The sequence below is a fragment of the Astatotilapia calliptera genome, chromosome 5 (assembly GCF_964374335.1).
Source record: "Astatotilapia calliptera chromosome 5, fAstCal68.1, whole genome shotgun sequence".
Taxonomy (NCBI): domain Eukaryota; kingdom Metazoa; phylum Chordata; class Actinopteri; order Cichliformes; family Cichlidae; genus Astatotilapia; species Astatotilapia calliptera.
Window position 1 is genome coordinate 13,686,917 of NC_137426.1, and position 18,326 is coordinate 13,705,242.

Genomic DNA, 18,326 nt, shown 5'->3' on the forward strand with positions numbered 1-18,326 from the left:
GTTATTTAAGGAAATTTTTCACAAAAGGCCAAACACTGGCTTTTTAAGCATAAGAGGGCTATAATGACAGCGCCTACCATAAGAGCACTTCACTGGAGGGTCTGTTTTACATTTATCTGTCTATTCTCTGCATAATATGACCTTTCCCATCCCCCAAAGCACTGCAGCACTGGTCCCGCCTCCAGTACAAACCTCCCAGTATGTCTTCATTATCAACAGCAAGGTATTGCTCCTTAAGAACAGATAAAAGAAGAAACAGAGGAGGGCAGGATAAAAAGACGTTTTGGAAAAAAAAGGCAAACTTTTACAGACAGAGCGAAAAAGAGGAAGGCGGACAAGACAGCTAAAGGGGGGGAAGTTAAACAAGGCAAAAAAAATAAGGATTCTAAAAAAAAAAGACGAAATCAGAGGTGAAGTGTGGGAAAAGAGAGGGAGGAGAGAAAAGGAGAGTGGTGACTTGCTTAAAAGTAGCAGAGAAATAAAGACGTGAAGCAAGACAGGGAAAAGGGGGGGGAAAAGAGGAGCGCAGAGAAACGAGAAACAAGAAAGAACGAGAAACTGAGTGTGACATACTATCAGACAGCTGGCCTGGCAAACACAGGTAAGACAAATAGTTTCTTCCTGTCTTGTTTTGTTTGAAATGTTCCATGAAATCGTTTGAGCGCCGGAAAGACACGGTAACGAAAGTATAACACAGACATCTGAGGCTCAGAGACCTGGATCACTGATGTATGAGAAATTTCAAAATGCTTTTTATGATCGTTTTTCCTCAATCCTGTTTTAAGTCACAAACAAGATTTCGGCCGTAGTCATCCTTTATGAGCTTGTTAAAAAATCCTTCAAATGTTGTCTCCCATGTGCCAATTGTTTTAGCAGGATTTCCCCAGCTGTGGCCTGTAAAATACAACGGGCAAAACACAGTTACATAGCTGAAATCAAAATCTTAAACCAATAATGAGAAACAAATTAGTCATTGTTCAAGCTCAGTTGTCAATGTGTTTGATTTATTTTGTCATGTGACTTAGAGTTTCGGACCACTAATGCTAAATTATTACGAAAATACTGACGCTGATCAAGTCGTCACTGGTAACTGAGGACCGAATTACATCTTCACACGTGTTCATAGTAAGATCTGTAGCGAAGTATAACTGAAACAACAAGAGCAGTTTTCCCGATTGTTTTCCGGTAGAGCGCCAGTGTTCTCAGGGCTCCATCTATCGACTATACCGTATTGTTCCATTATTGGCAGCTGTCAGGTATCATCGTTCCGAGACATTCACTGAAATGAATAATAAGAAAAATAAATAATAATCAATGCTTCTTGTATTTACATTAAAAGTCTTCTTGAAATGTCAGTAGAACCTCCAAAGGAACAGCACATCAGCAGATTGCTGACTGAATATGTAAAACTGCACAGGGGTCTGAGTCTGAGCTGCTGGGATAGCGTAAAGGATCAATTTCTCCAGTTCATTTCCCCTTTTAAATACATTACATTAATAGCCCTATAGAATATGTATGCATAACAGTTCACATGTATAATGAAATATACAGTCTTTTCATTGTATGTATATAAATATTTTTATTATTATTATTATTTATTATATTATGTTTGATTATATGTTAAAAAATTTAATATTATTATTACAAAATATTAAACCGAATTTTTGCAACCTGCAGAGTGTACTAATATTTTAAGAACACATTCTGAAACTGATGATCGTCCTCAGAACATTAAAAGAGTGAATATAAATATGTGTGTCTCAGCGCTTGCATATGTTTTTAACATAATTTCTCCTATCTTTATTTCTATGGTTGTTAAATAGAGAAAAAAAAACACATTATAATTTATTATTTGAGTTAATCATATTAGAAATATTAATTAAGAAATGGCACCTAATAATTAAGATAAGATCAGATAAGATAGAACTTTATTAATCCCTCGGGTGGGTTCCTCTGGGAAATTCGATTTCCAAAAAAGCACAGCACCGACAGAAGTTACAGAGTTATACACACACACATATATATAAATACAGAGACAATATAAATAAAATATACGAAGGGGATAAATAGAATAAATAGGAATAAAAATAAAAATACAAGTGAATTGCACATTTCAAGTATTGAGTCTATTGCACCGTTGACTATTTACAAAAGTATTGCACAAAAGGTATTGCACAGTGAGGTGAAGAGGCACTACAGCTTAGTTGTTAAAAAACTATAAACAATCAATGCAAGTTAAAGCCAGTGCCATCTGGGATCCTGTGTGACAGTACATGATGTTTATTGTGATGGACCGACGTATTGCATGCTTTGTTTCTTTTACTTAAAATAAACACTTTGTAAGAGTTTCAGTTTTGTTTTGGATACAAAGTATTGACTAGTGATTGTTAAGCACTCGCTAGCAACAGTGGACGCTGTCTGGTGCGACATTCCCAATATAGTGAATATTCATACACTTCACAACAGGCAAAGATATCACTTATAGAAACAAAGATGAATTGAAAATATTAAGAAAAAGCTTCTTTTTTTTTCTCTCTCTCATTTTGTGTTGTCCATGTATAATCCCAGGAGAATAGGATTATTTCAAGGTTAGGGATTAAAGATCTCATGCAAAGTCAGTGTTGAAAAACAAATGTTGCCTTTCAATAGGAGAAGATTTCCTAACACAATTACAAGGAATAAAATTTATACTTTGTCTTTATTTAAATGTTTCTATACTATGATCAAATAAAACTGAGAAGAGCGTAATCGCTTATTCGTCTCTGTCATGTCTAGGAACTCTTTTGCAGTTTTGCACAAGTTGGCAGGTTGTTATAAATGTATGACAAATCAAACACACTTTATTTGTGGGTCTGCTACCAGAAAGTGCTGTAATCTACCACTTAATATACTCCTCAATAAATACATTTTTCCTTCCTATTTTAGTGGCGGTCGCTAAAGACAGACTTTTCTTTAAGCTTAGTCTTACTTAAAAAACAGGAGCAACAGTCATTCAGTAATGTTGAGTACATTCTTGTGCTGCCACACATTTGAATAATTAGCCATCTTCAAACAGGTTTATAGCTGCTGATTAGTTTTAATAAGCACACAGAAGCAGTCGTCAGAATTTTCTCATAGACGCTTTCGCTGGATATGGTTTTCTGGTTGGTCTGCTTCCTCTTACTGTGTCTTTACATACCTTGACCTAATAGAGCAGCAGGAGATGGAAAAAAAATACTACCTGTGTCTGTTTTCTGGTTTCTTAGATATCTTCCTGACAATTAAGACAGTATTATTAGCTGGCAATAATGTTGGAAATATTTATTTTCAGTCGGTGTGCTGCAGAACATGAAAACATGTATAAAATGTGCGATGTAACAGCACATCAGTTCAATCTTTACCATCAGGTAACGAGTTTATATTAAAATTTTTAAGTTTTCTGTTTCAAATTTGTGACTTTCTCTCTCTCTCTCTCTCTCTCTCTCTCTCTCTCTCTCTCTCTCTCTCTATGTCTTCAAGCATGCTGTAACAGAACAGAAATCAAGACATGTTAGGTCTTAATTTAGCAGTCGTGCAGTTACTGTCAATATGCTATGGTGGGAATGTAATAAAGTTGGTATTTACTTTGTAAAATGAAACTCCTGTTGCTTTTTAAACTCACGGGTATGTGATATGTGAAGCGTGAAATATCAGCAGTTTGTAGTACAGTGGCTTGGCTACAGTGCTTTAATATGCTGGATTTCATGATGGGAAAAAAAAAATAGGATCTTATTATAAAAATCCTTGAAGGTCTGATATATTGTAGTATTTTCATTTTAAGATATTTAAATTCTAAAGGAAGATCAGAAAATGTTGTTCACTTTTCCAAACACTTTGCCATTTAGAATAATTTACATCTACCTGTGGAACAACTAACAGATAAAAGGCACGCAGTGCAAAGTAGCCCCAGATGGTAGATGATAGATGAGACACAGACATTAAAACTACTGTCTGGCTGATTTATCCTCCTGAAGTCATACCCCAAATCTGCCAGAAGCCTCTCGTCTTCTCTTTTAAAGCTGCCTCACACACACTGATGAGAGAGATAAAACGCTCTCAGTTCCCAGATTTCTGGGTCCGAACACAAACAAAAGGTTGAGCCACACTAGTATTATTCAGCAGCTGACCTTTGAACTTTGGCCTTTTTAAGAGTTGTTTCTTGGAACAGGAGAGCCTGAACTTTGTTATGAGGTCTGCTGGGGATTTTTCTTTTACTCTTGTTCTTTTCTATGTTTTATAGAAGTGATATCTAGAAACAAAACTTTTCAGGTATTACAATGTCCACGTGTGGGGGACAGGTAATCAAAATACTGTAACTGTAAAACCTATAAAACTGTGGATTTAAATGAATTTTATTCACTTTTTAAAAAGTAAAGGATTTTGCAGCATTTAGTGATTTTCATTTACATTCAGCTTTTGAAGTTTACAGTAATTTCAGATACAGTCCTTATGATTTTATCTAATCCATATTTGATTATTTGCAGCATTAGTCATGCTGCAAAAATGAAGTAGCTTACTTTTGAATACTCTTTGCATCACATCTTTGAAAATCGAAATAAACTGAACTTCACATTTGGTGCCCCACCTTTATGTGTTGTCAGTATTTGATTCTGATGAAAGGCTGTCAGATTTTAGTACTAACAAATATAACCTTTTCATTTTCAACTGGAAAATCAGCAGAAATGTGAAACGGCATTTAATAGTTCCCCACAGACTTCCCCAGAGGTGTGTCTCACCGAAAACCTCAGGAGCATTCTTATGGACACATTCATTAATACTCCATGTCATTGCTGTTTAAATGGTTTTTTTTAAAAAATTATTATTATTGAGTTATTAGAACATTTCTGTATAATCAGATTTTCATCAGCATGTTTCCAGCTGTATCAGACAACATTGTTCGGCTTTAATGAGCCCACTGTGCTTGTAAAAATGGGAACGCTGTGGAGGTTTGATGCACATATTTTAGTGAACGTGAGAATTTGAAACAGACTGAACATACGAACCGGCAGTGTGAAAGTGAAGAATGCTGCAGGAAAGGGCTGGAAAGTTTCTCTGAGCATTTGATTCGTTGATTTGATGAAAAACTGGTTTGATGTTGGAATCAATAATTAAAGGTATACTTTCCACCCTTCATAAAGGCACAAGACGCATTCCTCTTTTCATGGTTATAGTTGATGAGCATTAAAAATATTCCACTTAAAAGGATATTTGTTCTCATTATCCCTTCACACTTGAAAATATTATTATGACCTCTGCATAGTCTGTGCCCGCAGTAACAAAAACACACAGATGATTGACCTATTTGACTGCCTACAGAAGCTCTAAAAATAAATAAATAAAAAACATGGAAGCTTGCACTTCTTTTTTTTCCCCTAATTTTTTTTTAAAACATTGGACAACATAACTTTTTCTTCTGAGTAAACGTTAACAAGAGCAGTGACAAAAAAGGTTTTTGGTACAAAAACAAAGAGGAAGTCTATTTCTAATATAAGTTTATCTCAAGGTAACACTATAAAATAAACTTGGTGATGTGCTTCCTAAAGTAAGGGTAATATACAAAAAATAAACAAAAAATAAAAATGACATATGTTATATACTGTGGCATTTGTTTGCAACCTAATAGTTGATGACAGATAATCCAAAGACAAATATTTTATATTCCAGTAACGTTCAGATTTTGAAACCTGAAAAACATATTTAGAAGCTGGAGCTCCTAGAAAATGTAAAAATAGAAAAGAAAAACAAAACAAAATAGTAAAACAGTTGCAGTTCAGGGCAACTTAGACAAGCGCAGAAACCATTTTAATCTAAAATTATCTCTCTTTTGGATTCTGGCACTTGGACAGTCAGAGCAAATCCATCTGGTAAAAAATCAAACTCAAGGATAAGGATTATGAAAAGTATGAGAAACACGTCACAGAACACACACACAAAACGCTGCTGGCCTTAAAGAGTTGTTTTTGAAGGCACTGACCTTCCTTTATCCCTAAAACATGATAAACGTTTGTCTGTGTTTAAGACTGAGGCTAAAAGTTTGATTTTTATTGGCACATTGAAAGGACATTTTTTAGGGTTATTTGAAGCTAATATTTCATTTTAAAACTGAATGGGTGAACTTTCTCTCTACGTGTTGTAATGGATAAGAAAAATATTGGGTGGATTTTCTTTTCTCTTTAAAGCAAAAGAAAACATTCAAATGATTTTGTCCATTTAGCCGTTGATGGTATTGACACTTGTTTAATTAAAAAATACAAATAAATGGATATTTGTTTTCTGAAAAAGTCAGCTTTATTTCTTTGAATAGGAAAAAAAACAAACTCTGTTTATGCTTCCCTGCTGTTTGGTTCCTTTTGTTTGAAAAAAAAAAGTTATTTAAAAAAAAAAGAAAAAGGAAAAAGGCACAAAGGGCTGTGTGCGAAAAACAGAGCCAACAGCCTCTGCAACAGAGCAGATCAATTTAAAAGGGAACCCCGTGAGTTTATTGCTGACTTCCATGGTGATGGAAATTACTGAAAATTATTTCAAAATGAGAACCAGGCCACTGGGACACTGTGCTGTTATTCTTCCCTCAGCTTCACCACAATTTCCTAACCATGTGTCTTCAAAAAATATGAGTGAGTGAGTCTGTGTAGGTGTGAGTGTGTGTGTTTGAACAGACAACTCTCAGAGAAGGATCCTTGAACTGATTTCTCTGAGGTGAAGGTCAGATGTTTTGGTGTGGGCAGAAAAAAACATCTCACCATCTTTGATGTGAGAACTGTTCGTGAGCTGATGGTCTGGTTAAATTAAGTTGATTTTCACTGTTTTTTTTTACAGGCAAAAGTGCCACCACATGCGGATCTTATAGAGAATATTATCACTAATAGATCCAACTTCTTACAATTCAGATTCTACGTGGTTACATTTCATTTTCTTTCATTTGTAACGACGATTATTACACCTGCATGAAATAACCAGTTATTTAAGGGCACATTAGCTGAACAAGATACCACCTGGTTTGCCTACTTTCTTTATATCCATCCATCCATCTATTATTTTCTGCTTATCCAATTCAGGCTCCCACGGGGGAGATTCAGCTGTGGTAGGGCGAAAACGTTCTTTATGTCACGCATTACATGTGTACCTAGTGCAGCTGAACCACAGAAAATGTGATTATCAGAGGAGAACAGAAAGAAGAAGACATTTATTTTCCTCTAAAAAACACATAGTTACTGTAGTGTTATAATGACATAATTTGAGCTCGTTATCCAAAACCTCAAATTATTGGATTAGCTTGGAGAGTCCAGTTTTATTCAAAGTGTAGCTGAACCTTGCCTTATTTTTATCCTCATATTTTCTTTATCTCAATTAACTTAATGCACAGTTTTTCTAGTTTTAGATTCCCTTTTTTCTTTGGCTATTTATAATAATATGTTGGTATTATTGTAAAAGAAACCTCTTCTTTTGTGTATTTGAGAGAACATGAAGGGTGTACGACTGATAAGATAAGCCATTCCTGTGTGCCTCTCTTAGTGTGCATTTTTTTCTACGCAGCTAAGCCTTTCAGTCTTAACATGCACTTACAAACACACGTCTAATCGTGTAGAGGGAACGTGATGGCAGAAGAAATGTGTTTCTTTTCAAGGTGCATAATCTTGTGTTCAAGGGTCACCTTAGGGGTACGTAAATTACATAATTTGCTCAGTATGTGACACAGCAGCGAGGTCAAGAGGGTTTTTCTGAGCAACTATAATGCTGTAATTTCTCCAACTATGACACAAAAAAGAAAAAAAACTTACTCCAGGTATGAATGTGTGCATCTCATGGTGTGTGAATTTGGGATCTTTTTTTGAAAAATGTTCATCATGAAGTGGTATTGGTGCATATGTGGTCAAAAGATGAACCAAAATCTTTGCTTTTTTAATTATAAAAGACCATCTAAGGCAGAAAATTGAGTTTAGGCATCAACAAAAAACAAAAACTTTTTTTTCTAGCCACATTAAGGTATGACAGTAATATAACAGTAATTGTTAGTTGACTGATGTGCAAGTCAAAAGTGAACTGACATAGTTAGGACTACTTTACTGTAATATAATCAGTCAAATACCATTGAAACGTTAGTTATATGTTACTCTACCTTAAGCTACAAATCATCTGGGATGATTTGTAGAATACTGTGCTGATATGATTCTTTCTTCGTCCTGCACACAAGGCATCAATTATGAGGTGCACGTGTGTTTAAGAGGCAAAAGGAGAGCGAAAACAGTGGGCATCAGCCTGTTGAGGTGGGGGTAATCTTTGTAGATCTCTGAGTAAGCAAATTAGTTTATGGCTAGGTAGGAAACCCTGGATTCTCTGAGTGTCTAGTATGACAGTTTTGACAGCTATGACATCTGTGTCTTTTAACACAGATGTTATGTCCCTGAAATAGACATGTGCCACAAAATTTGAAGATAAATAGAAGTGTGCAAAGCCAAATGGAAAACCATCTCACAGCTGAATGAAAACTCACTCAAACACAGGTCCGTTTAGGAGGTGGGAAGTAACAAAGTACAAATATTCATTACTGTGTTTAGGTAGAATTTTCAGGTATCTGTAGTTTACTCCATGTACATGTCTTCACAAGATTTGAACCTAAGTGGAGGAACCAATAACAGAAGCTAACAGCTACAAAAGAGGAAGAGGAAAATGAAGCAGTATTTTTTTAAAGGCTTTTTTTGTTTTATAAATGGCAGGAAATTTCAAATGCAGCAGCTCATTTCAGCTCAACAAATATGAGCAAACACACAGACTGTTTCTGTGTTGTTTGGACTGTAATCCTTCTGGTAGTGAGATAACATCATTCAGAGAGGACAAAAAAATGAGAGGACTGCTCAGTAACATTTGATGGTCGGAATTAAATGACATCAAGAGCAATGCATATCAAATCAAATTTAAGGTGATTTACTTACTGAATTCCACCTTCATAACAGCTTTGTAGTGCCTAAAGGTGGGAAATCAGTCATCATGTAATGCCTGCTTATAATTTGATAAATTCAGTTGTATTAAAATCCACCAGGAAACATGGGAGTAGCAGCAGGACATGTCAGCTGCTCAAAGTGTGTATACAAAGAAAATCTACTGGCACTTTCAATAGGAATTATTCTTATTTATTCATGAGTTTATCTAAATTCTTTTCCCAATGCTCAAGAGCAACATCTTATCCTAGAGTACCCCCCACCTGCCAAATATCAATTTAATGCATGACTCTGATTATTTTTCTGTTTAGAAATAGAGCCAAAGGTTAAAATGTAGAGAAAAGCAAATAGAGCAGCTTTTCTCTGCTGTTCTACAAAACAGATGTTCAAGCTGAGAAATTTCTTTAAAATTAGAATTTAGGTTGTAAAGCTGCCATTCCCGTGCACCAGTTGACTGGTTGATCCAGAACTCTCAAAAATAATAATAATTATTTTTTATATGTTTTTATTAAAAACATCTTAGGAATAGAATCCACAATCTAAACTACATAAACAGCAGTAATAAAGATTTGGCATTCTGCAACATGATATTGCAACATGAAAGGTACATTTTAAAGGAGCTTTCCCATTAATTTGTTTGTTTATCTGTTCATTCATTAATTCATTCACTGATTTGTATTTATGCATTTTTCAAGAAATTTTTTTTTCGTGTCCTATGGATATATCATAATTGCCTTTTTTAAATTGGTGGAGCTTGTCATAAGAGAGAGTTAGACTGTGTTTAGGTGAACTACTTTCACAAAGCTCTCTTAAAGATAATTTTAGTTGATTTGTGGTGTTTCCACTGCATGCTGAATTTGGCTGTAAACATACCTCCTTTTTTTCTATTTTTAATACACATGACTTTTGAATGACTTATTTCAGGAGTTCTCTCTAGAGGTGTTTCATCAAGTAATCCTTGTAGTTCATGGAGTTGAAAATGTTGATGTATTCTGTTGGTATATTTATGGAATTCGAGGCTTTTTGTCTTGACTTGGATCATGAATAATCATTGGATTATTACGTAGCTTTCACCTCACATTTAACCTTACAAGATCAGGGGTGTAACTTTTAGCTTTTCTATTTTCTAACTCTTCAGATGTTGAGCAAGAGAGTGGGTGAAAGAGAAATACAACATTAGACATGGATTTTCTCTGTATGTATTATTGTAGGGCCTGCCTTACAATATAAGCTCCTTGAGGCGATTGTTGTTTTGATTTGGCATGTGTATAAATAAAATTGAATTTAGTTTAATTGGATGAGCTGAGTCGGGAAAAGAAAAAAAATCTCTTTCCACATAAATGATCACCTTTGCAATAAACAATTATTTGATGATTTGATGATAACAAAATATATAAACAAAATGTCTTAAGAAGTCATTAGACCTACTTCATACTGAAATATGCTCCTAAAGTTTTATGAAATTTGTATCACCCTTGTCTTAGCCTACAAATCACCTTTTAGGATTTTTTTCTAAGAACAAAATACTGCCGTGAGAGAAAAAAGACTTTGCACTTCATATTTTGCCTGCACATCTGTACATATTTTTTGTTGATTGTTTACCTTCCCTCTGCATTTACTGTCATCATTTCACCTCTTTAAATCATTCCGCTTTGAAATGTCTCAATGCACTATAATGTGGTTTCCAAAACCTCATGAGAAGCAGCATCCATGATCCTCAGCTGACGTGCTAAAGTCTATCCAGATGCAGGAAAGGAGCCATATTAAGGTGGTTTTAGGTGCTTTTTGACTTAGTGTATGTGTTTGGCATTCCTTTTATGTTTGCCCTGCTTTCAAAGGAAATGCTTAGCTCTTAACGCTGTACTCAATTTAAAATTAATTTCTATCAGATCTGTGGGAGAAGGTGCTAAAATGTGTTTTTATTATATCACGGTGATTATGGTCACCTTTGAATTCACGCCAAGTCCACTTGGCATGAGTTGCGAATGACTCAGATCTTCTTTGTCAAAAATTCTTGTGTATATCTTATTGTTTTAGTTGATTTAGTTGTTTGTTTATTCCACATATTTTGGCTAGTTACAAAATGAGTATTCAGGAATTTGAGTTGCAAGGGTCGTGATTTTCAACCCTTACTCCTTTGAGAGATTAAATCATTTTGCAGCTGCTGTTTGGGCAGGGAATGCAAGAAAAGGATTAGGATGAACATTAGCAGACCTCCTCTTGATAATGAATGCAAGTCACTTTACTGTAAGACCTCTTAAAGCATAACTTAATATATACTGATGGTAAATTTAGCGCCATCAATGTCTAATAGAAATCCACATTTGTGGGTAAAAGCATGGATTATCTGGATTGAAGCAAAGGAAAGTGATTTCACCTATTTTATTTGAGCTTAATAATGTTTCCAAAAATGTCACCACACTGTAAAATATTAATAAGTGACAATTTTTTACATTTTTTTTGTGTTTTAAAAACATGTCTACCGAGTCGTGAATTTGACGCCAGCAGCATTTAATTGCAATTAAAAGTGGAGAAGTTGTGCAATGCAGAGAACATCTGGTGGAACATCTGCCAACTAATCTGGCAAATCAGTAACATGAGTATTAAACATGGGTATTAAAAGAGCATCTCAAAGAGTGTTTCAGAAGTAAAGATGGGGTGCGGTTTGCCACTCTGTGAAAGACTGTGTGGTCAAATAGTTCAATAATGTAAGAATAACATTTCTCAGCATAAAATTGCCAAGAATTTAGGGGCCCTCACGAAGCACAGCATTAAAAACAGACACCATTCTGTAGTGAAAACCATTGTCAGTGAACACATTTTGTCACCACATCCACATATGTCAGTTAAACCTTTACCATGCAAAAAAAAAAAGTTATAAGCTGGGCCTGGACTATTTTAAGCTGGACTGACGCAAGGTGGAAAACCATCCTGTGATAGTTAATTACAATCAATTTTGTAATTATATTTGGAAATTGTATTGGAAATAGGAAACATGCCCCAACTTGTTTAATTTATATTAAATAATAATAAAAATGATGATGCTTTTCAAAACAGGTTTTTAAATCAGGTTAACCACCATGTGATGGAGAATTAAATTGAAATAAACTACTAGCAGTCAGTACAAAAACAACCTGATATTAAAGGCAAGTCCCCTATAAAAAAAAACTGCTATAAAACTGTGTTTTTAAAACTATTTTGGTTTGGTCTCTGAACATATGGGATTTATACAGCCTAGGCTATTTAAGTCAAGGCAGAATCAGCTGGAAGAGTTCTTGAGTCTGTGATGAATAAAACTATTAGCTGAGCTTAGCGTTTCAGCTTCTACAAAAGTTTATTTTTCACTGGTTGGCTCAGCTTTGATACTACAGGAGGGTGTGGTTTTGAGGATGCTGGATACAATAATACTATCCAGAGTCTTGAACAATATTTCAAGCATATGTTATAGGAGCCATGTCTTTTAAAGCACAGAGGTGAACTTCAGTGGTGAGGGTATGGAAATTTCTTGTTCAGTTGCCAAAGGAAGGAGTAACTGGGATGGTGCACAGAATTTGGTTGGTGTTTTCCATTTATGATATGGATTTCATTTGCAGAAAAAAATAGAAAGGCAATCTCAAATTAAGAACAACATGCATAAAATAAAATTCATGAGACTGTTTAGGATTTAGGATTTTTTGAGGATAGATTTCACAATTTAGATTTGTTTTGGTTGTGTGACACTGATATGATTAGATATAATAATAACAACAACAACAACAACAACAACAACAACAACAACAATAATAATAATAATGTCATATTGCACCACTGGTCATTCTTACATTTCTAGTCATCCTAAATTAAAAGCCAGAAAAAGGTGTAACATACAACTATGATGTACAAAAACTTTAAAAATAAGTATGAACAAAACAACAAAATTCAGTCTAGGTTTATTTTATGTATACTTTTAAAGCACTGTGTAAAAGTACTGTTAACATTCATAATTTCCTTGTTTCTTCCTTTTTCCTCATCAAATATTTGCATGCAAGTTATTTTTACAGCCTTTCCCTGAAAACAAAATAGACACTGCTCACACCAAACCTTTAGAAATGAACAAACTGTGATATTTAAGTCCAGATAATGATCACAATGAAAAGTAAAAGGAAAACATAGAGCCCTAAACCTTCTCACTGACCTCAAAGTAGTAATCCTTCCCAACAGTTCAAATTACACTCCCCACCAGAGCTGTTGCTTTCTGTGCAGAGTGTATCTATGATGTTATTTATATTAATTAGTATTTGATCAGTATGAAAAATACAGCAAAACCTTTTGTACAGACAGAAAAACATTGTTTTGGAACGTAAAATGTGTATTTGTTGCTAATCTGAAACACACTGAAATACAATAACAGAGTAAAAACCTCCTACTCAGCTGAAGCCTTTCTGTGTGGAGCCTTTTTTTTTTTTTGCTGAGCCTGTGTAGCTTTCCCTAAGGTTATCTGGTTACTTCCCATAGTCCAAAGACATGCTTCTGAAGCTAACTGCTGATTCGAAATTCACCTGTCTAGTGTTGGACAGACAGCTTGACCAAAAATTCAGTGGTTGCTGGAATAGCTGAAATCCCCCCGATCCTAAATAAGAAAATTGATTACTGGTTCTCTGTAGATTATCCTGACTGCACTCAGCTGAAATGTCAAAAGTGACCAGGTGGAGTGCAACTCAGTGCTCAGTAACAACAGGATGGAGAAAATACTAAAAGCAGTCACCAAAACTGAAGCACAGTCTACCCGAGAGTCAAAGAGACCATTCACTTTTTTACGCACGTTTTAAGCTTTAATAAAATTTAGATGGATAACTTATTTTTTTAAAAATACCACTGAAGCATTGTCACAATTGTTTATTTTCTAAAAAATGGAAGGAGAAAAAAACCCATTGACTGTGCTTGAAATATTTGCATTTCATTGTAGGAGCTTATACGGATTGCCTTGTGCTTCAAAGAACAGCATCATTTTTGAGCTACTTTCATTTAATTTTTCTTTGCTGTCTGTTTTTACTTTGTGTGCAGACAAACTGATAAAGCAGAGAATAAAGTAAACAGATTTATCACAGTAAAACATGTATTAAATATAATATCTTAAATATAAATATCTTTCATTAACAAATATGATGAGAAAGCTTATTTGAAGTTAAAACACTTCTCATCAGGCCAATTTACTGTTTTTCTAGTGATGTTTTTAAAATGTAGTTATTGTTTTCAAATTACAGATAAACAGATGTGCTGTTTATCTTTTTTTTTTTCTTTTTTTTTTGCCTGTCCGGATTTGGCCCTTTTGCCATTAGAATTATTGTCTGAAGGCGAAGAAAGATGCATGTAATGATCTGCTAGAGGGTGTGGTGGGCCACAGCCCCGTCCTCCAGGGCATGAAGCAGGTATGGGGGAGATCAAGACTCCAGACATCCAGAGGCCCCCAGAACACAAGAGACCAAGGAAGACCAACAGAGGGGCAGCCGCGCCACTATCCCAGAAGGAGCTGAGGAGAGTCCCAGATGAGGGCTCACTCAGCAGCCGCGGAGCAGAAGCCAGGGGGAGTTGCAGTGACGCGCCCGTGAGCTCCGCCTGACCGAGCCCCAGGCCGAGAGGCTGAGGGCACCCCACCCCCGAAGTGGCCCGAGCGAGCCCCAGGCTCCAGGCCCCGACAAGCAGCCACCAAGGAGTGAGCCGGTGTGTACCCGGACGCCCATCCCCAGACACAAAAAAACACCAATGCACCGATGTCTGAGGGGGTCCGCCACTGGCAGGGGAAGTGGTGGGGGGAGATAGGCCTCCATACCTTGGAGGACCTGAGATGTCCCTAGAGAGGTGGCGTCTGATACCCAACCTGACATATAGAAACAGACATACAGGCACACACAGATACAAACATCCATTCCCACCCTCATGCTCTCATATGCACTTACTCCACACAACCAACGTGGAGACAGACATAAAGAGACGCTGTACACACGATCACACTCCCCAAGCGTACTCTAAGCCCCAGGTCTAGGTACCCTTGCCCCTGGAGGGGGAAACTGCACCCAGACCCAGGTAGTGTTACCCTTTTCCCTGGGGTGGGGAGAAGCAGACTGCCCCGGCTTGGCTCCGCAGCAGCAGGGAGGCCCCACACTCCAGACCCCAATCGGACGGCCATCTCCTCCTCTTAGCCCCCCGCTCCAGCAGGCCGCAGAGAATGGGGGTGAGAGAAGACTCCAAACCTCCCTCTGCCCGCTCATATGTAGTGTTGATGCATGTGTGTTCTAAGGTGCATTTAAAACCCAGGAGGGCATGGAGCTACCTGCCAGAGAGCAGCAGGTAAGCGCATAGCCCCTCCTGATAGCCCTCAGTGTCTTCATGTATTTAAAATTGAGAGGTGGGCAACGATGCCAGGGGTGAGGTTGTACACCCTGATGGTCTTTTGGATACCGTGTAGCGTGCCCACCCCCAAGATCCTATATGTATGTGTTATGAGAGTGTGAGTAATGTGAATGTCTAAGTTGTGGGATAAAATTGAGGCACAGGCAGCCAGAACGGGACAGAGGGGGGGGGATGCCTCCTCTGCACCCTGGTGACACATCTTTACCCCAAGGCCCTGCATGTGTGGGTGATTGTGGTGGAGCGGGAAGAGGGATACTCTGCAACCCGCCAGGGAAAGGGGGGGGGCAGGTCCCATTGGACTGGGGCCTAGTTTGGCAGCGCCACCTTGCCCCGCAGAGCCCAGGACAGTCCACCCGACCCCACCAAAGATAAAACTGCACCCACCTCGTCATCCACTCATCTTCCAGACTACACAAGAAAATAGACGCCCAGGCTGAGATCTTACTCCACCTCTCCTATATCTCCCCCTCCTGCAGAGTGAGTTCCTGATGTGCTGTTTATCTAACAGACATCCATTACTCGTTTTTGTTTTCACAGAAAGATGCACATCTCACTGCTGCTAAGTTGCTTTCTTCTGGCTGCGACAGACTACTTCCTCGGCTGTGCCCACATGATCCCAGATGAGAGACTCTCCACCAGCAGAGTTTCTGCATCTAATGCTTTGTCTCAAAATCTAGAAATAGACTCACCCCCTGTGGTTATTGTAGGTAAGTTTGAAAGGATCATCATGTATCATCTATGCTGATGACACTTTTCTTTTCTAACACATTTTCTAATAATTGCAATTCTTAATTTTCTCTTCCAGAGTTACCAAAATCTGCAAAGAAGAGCAAGAAACCAAAGAAACAGAAAAAGGTTGTTTCAAAAAATTATTGTTATTATTATTATTATTATTATTATTATTATTATTATTATTATTAATAATAATAATAATAATAATAATACCATGGTATTGATATAATACTGGGTTCCATTACCTTTTATCATATAGCGTCATTATATTATAGTTTTTCATTTAATATACTAGTTTTTAAAGTGAAGTAATGAAAATGAAAACTGTCTACCCTACACAAGTGAACTTGCTATGGAAACTATGTTTAATTATGTAATTTAGTTGATCAAATCAATTTTGAATACAGTTAAAACAACCAAATTAAAATTAAAGAATTCAATAATTAAAAGAAAGATTTATAACAACATATTACATATGAAACGTTTTATAATATACCATGATTTGATTACTATCATTAACTGAACAAGCTGGACTGAATGTTGCAACCAGTGATCAGTGTGTCAGTGATCAAACCATACAACCAATCAAGGCATGTCAGTATTTAGAGTGACCATTTAAATTGATCATATGAAAGAACAGTGAGAACTTCCCGCATCCAGAGAATCAAAGGTGGACAAGAGCAAGGGAACTCTTATCACACCCTCTTGCTCGTGGAAAAGGAGAAAGGAAAAAACTTACTGGCAAAGATGCTTTTCCTCTCATGCATTCTTCTGTGCACTCAAGGGGCAGAAATGTACCCTGTGTGGTTTTCTGTTGGCAGTCAGGATGCCGTTCTTTTCTCTTGCCTCAGGTCCTTGTGCCTGGCTTTTATAAACACACTTAATAAATGCCACAATTCTCAGTCAAAACACTCAGTAACATAACATCATTAATAGTGCTTGTTGTTGTTTTTTTTTGTAATAGAATAGAATAGAATGCCTTTTATTGTCACTATGCACATGTGCAATGACACTCAGAGCAACTCCTACTCTGTGCAGGCATGTAGAAAAAAGGGGGTAAGCTGCACAGTTCAGCAACTCCATAAACATATTGTTTCTAATTTTTTACAGCAACCTGTTTTAAAAATATGATTTTCTATGTTCTAACTTCTTCTTCTTCTCTCTCTCTCCTTTTCTTTCAGAACAAATATGGTGTGAAGAAGCGGCCTCCTCCTCCTGCCAACTGTATTTCCCTGTGGGGAAGCTGTAAATCTCAAGGCACCGTGTGCTGTGATTATTGTGCTTTCTGCCAGTGTCGACTGTTCAGAACTGTTTGTTACTGCCGAATGGGTAACCCTCGCTGCTGAATAGCCACCGGCAGCCTAACCCAGTTCCAGGCTAAGAGAACAAATGTTTATGCTCCAGCAAACCACTTGCAATGAACACCATGAGAGGTTAATCACTCCTCCCCCTTGGTTTATAATTTTCCCTAAAATTCACTGCATGAAAGCACTTTATCACAGAGGATTGCACCACCGGGAACTTTCCTAAACTCTTACAGGGTGTGATGCTTACAGCACTGCTAGGAAACTCTCAAATAAAAGTTATAAAGCAAGTTTTTATTGTACTTTGAGCTTTCAGCATGCATAAAAACAATTTACATTCTCCATAAATAATCAATTTATTTTTCACATGAATGCATGACTGCAACAGTATACTTAAAAATGGTTGTATTTTTTACTAAGCTTTCTACGGATTAAATGTTTGTAATGTTAAAGCAATTATTTGGAAAAAAAAAGTATTGTTTCTTTTCTATTTAGCGCACAGTCTACAAAATCATGCCTGTTTTCTAAAATGAAGGTGTATGAATTTGCATTTACAAGTAAATTAATAAAAAAGTGACTAAATCCTAAATCTGATTTATTTGAGTTCATGTCTTTGGGGTGTATAGACATACATTGTTTCTACTTAAACAGAAATGTCTACATTTTTTCTTACTGACTCAAAAGGGCTCAAAAGTCTATTTGCAAACAGGACAATATTGGTTGTTGGACACGTTTTATTATCAAATTTTTTAAAAATGTACTATACTGAGCTGTGTGTACAATGATCTCAACCTACTGTTCACTTCAATTCAATTCAGTTTTATTTATATATAAATAAATCACAAAAGTCACCTCAAAGCGTTGTATATGGTAAAAACCCTACAATCTTTTTTTAATAAAATTGTGTGATGAATTGAAAAATATATATATATTTAGTTCAATTAAA

At 36.5% G+C, this 18,326-nt stretch overlaps 1 protein-coding gene across 1 annotated transcript; it reads left to right on the forward strand.

Moving 5' to 3' along the window:
- The first annotated feature begins 200 nt into the window (after positions 1–200).
- asip1 (agouti signaling protein 1) lies at positions 201–17,969 on the forward strand. Its single transcript, XM_026167327.2, has 4 exons — positions 201–601; positions 15,882–16,051; positions 16,150–16,199; positions 17,258–17,969. Exons 2-4 carry the CDS (start codon positions 15,886–15,888, stop codon positions 17,420–17,422), a joined length of 381 nt encoding a protein of 126 aa, XP_026023112.1. The 5' UTR covers positions 201–601; positions 15,882–15,885; the 3' UTR covers positions 17,423–17,969.
- The last annotated feature ends 357 nt before the right edge of the window (positions 17,970–18,326 follow it).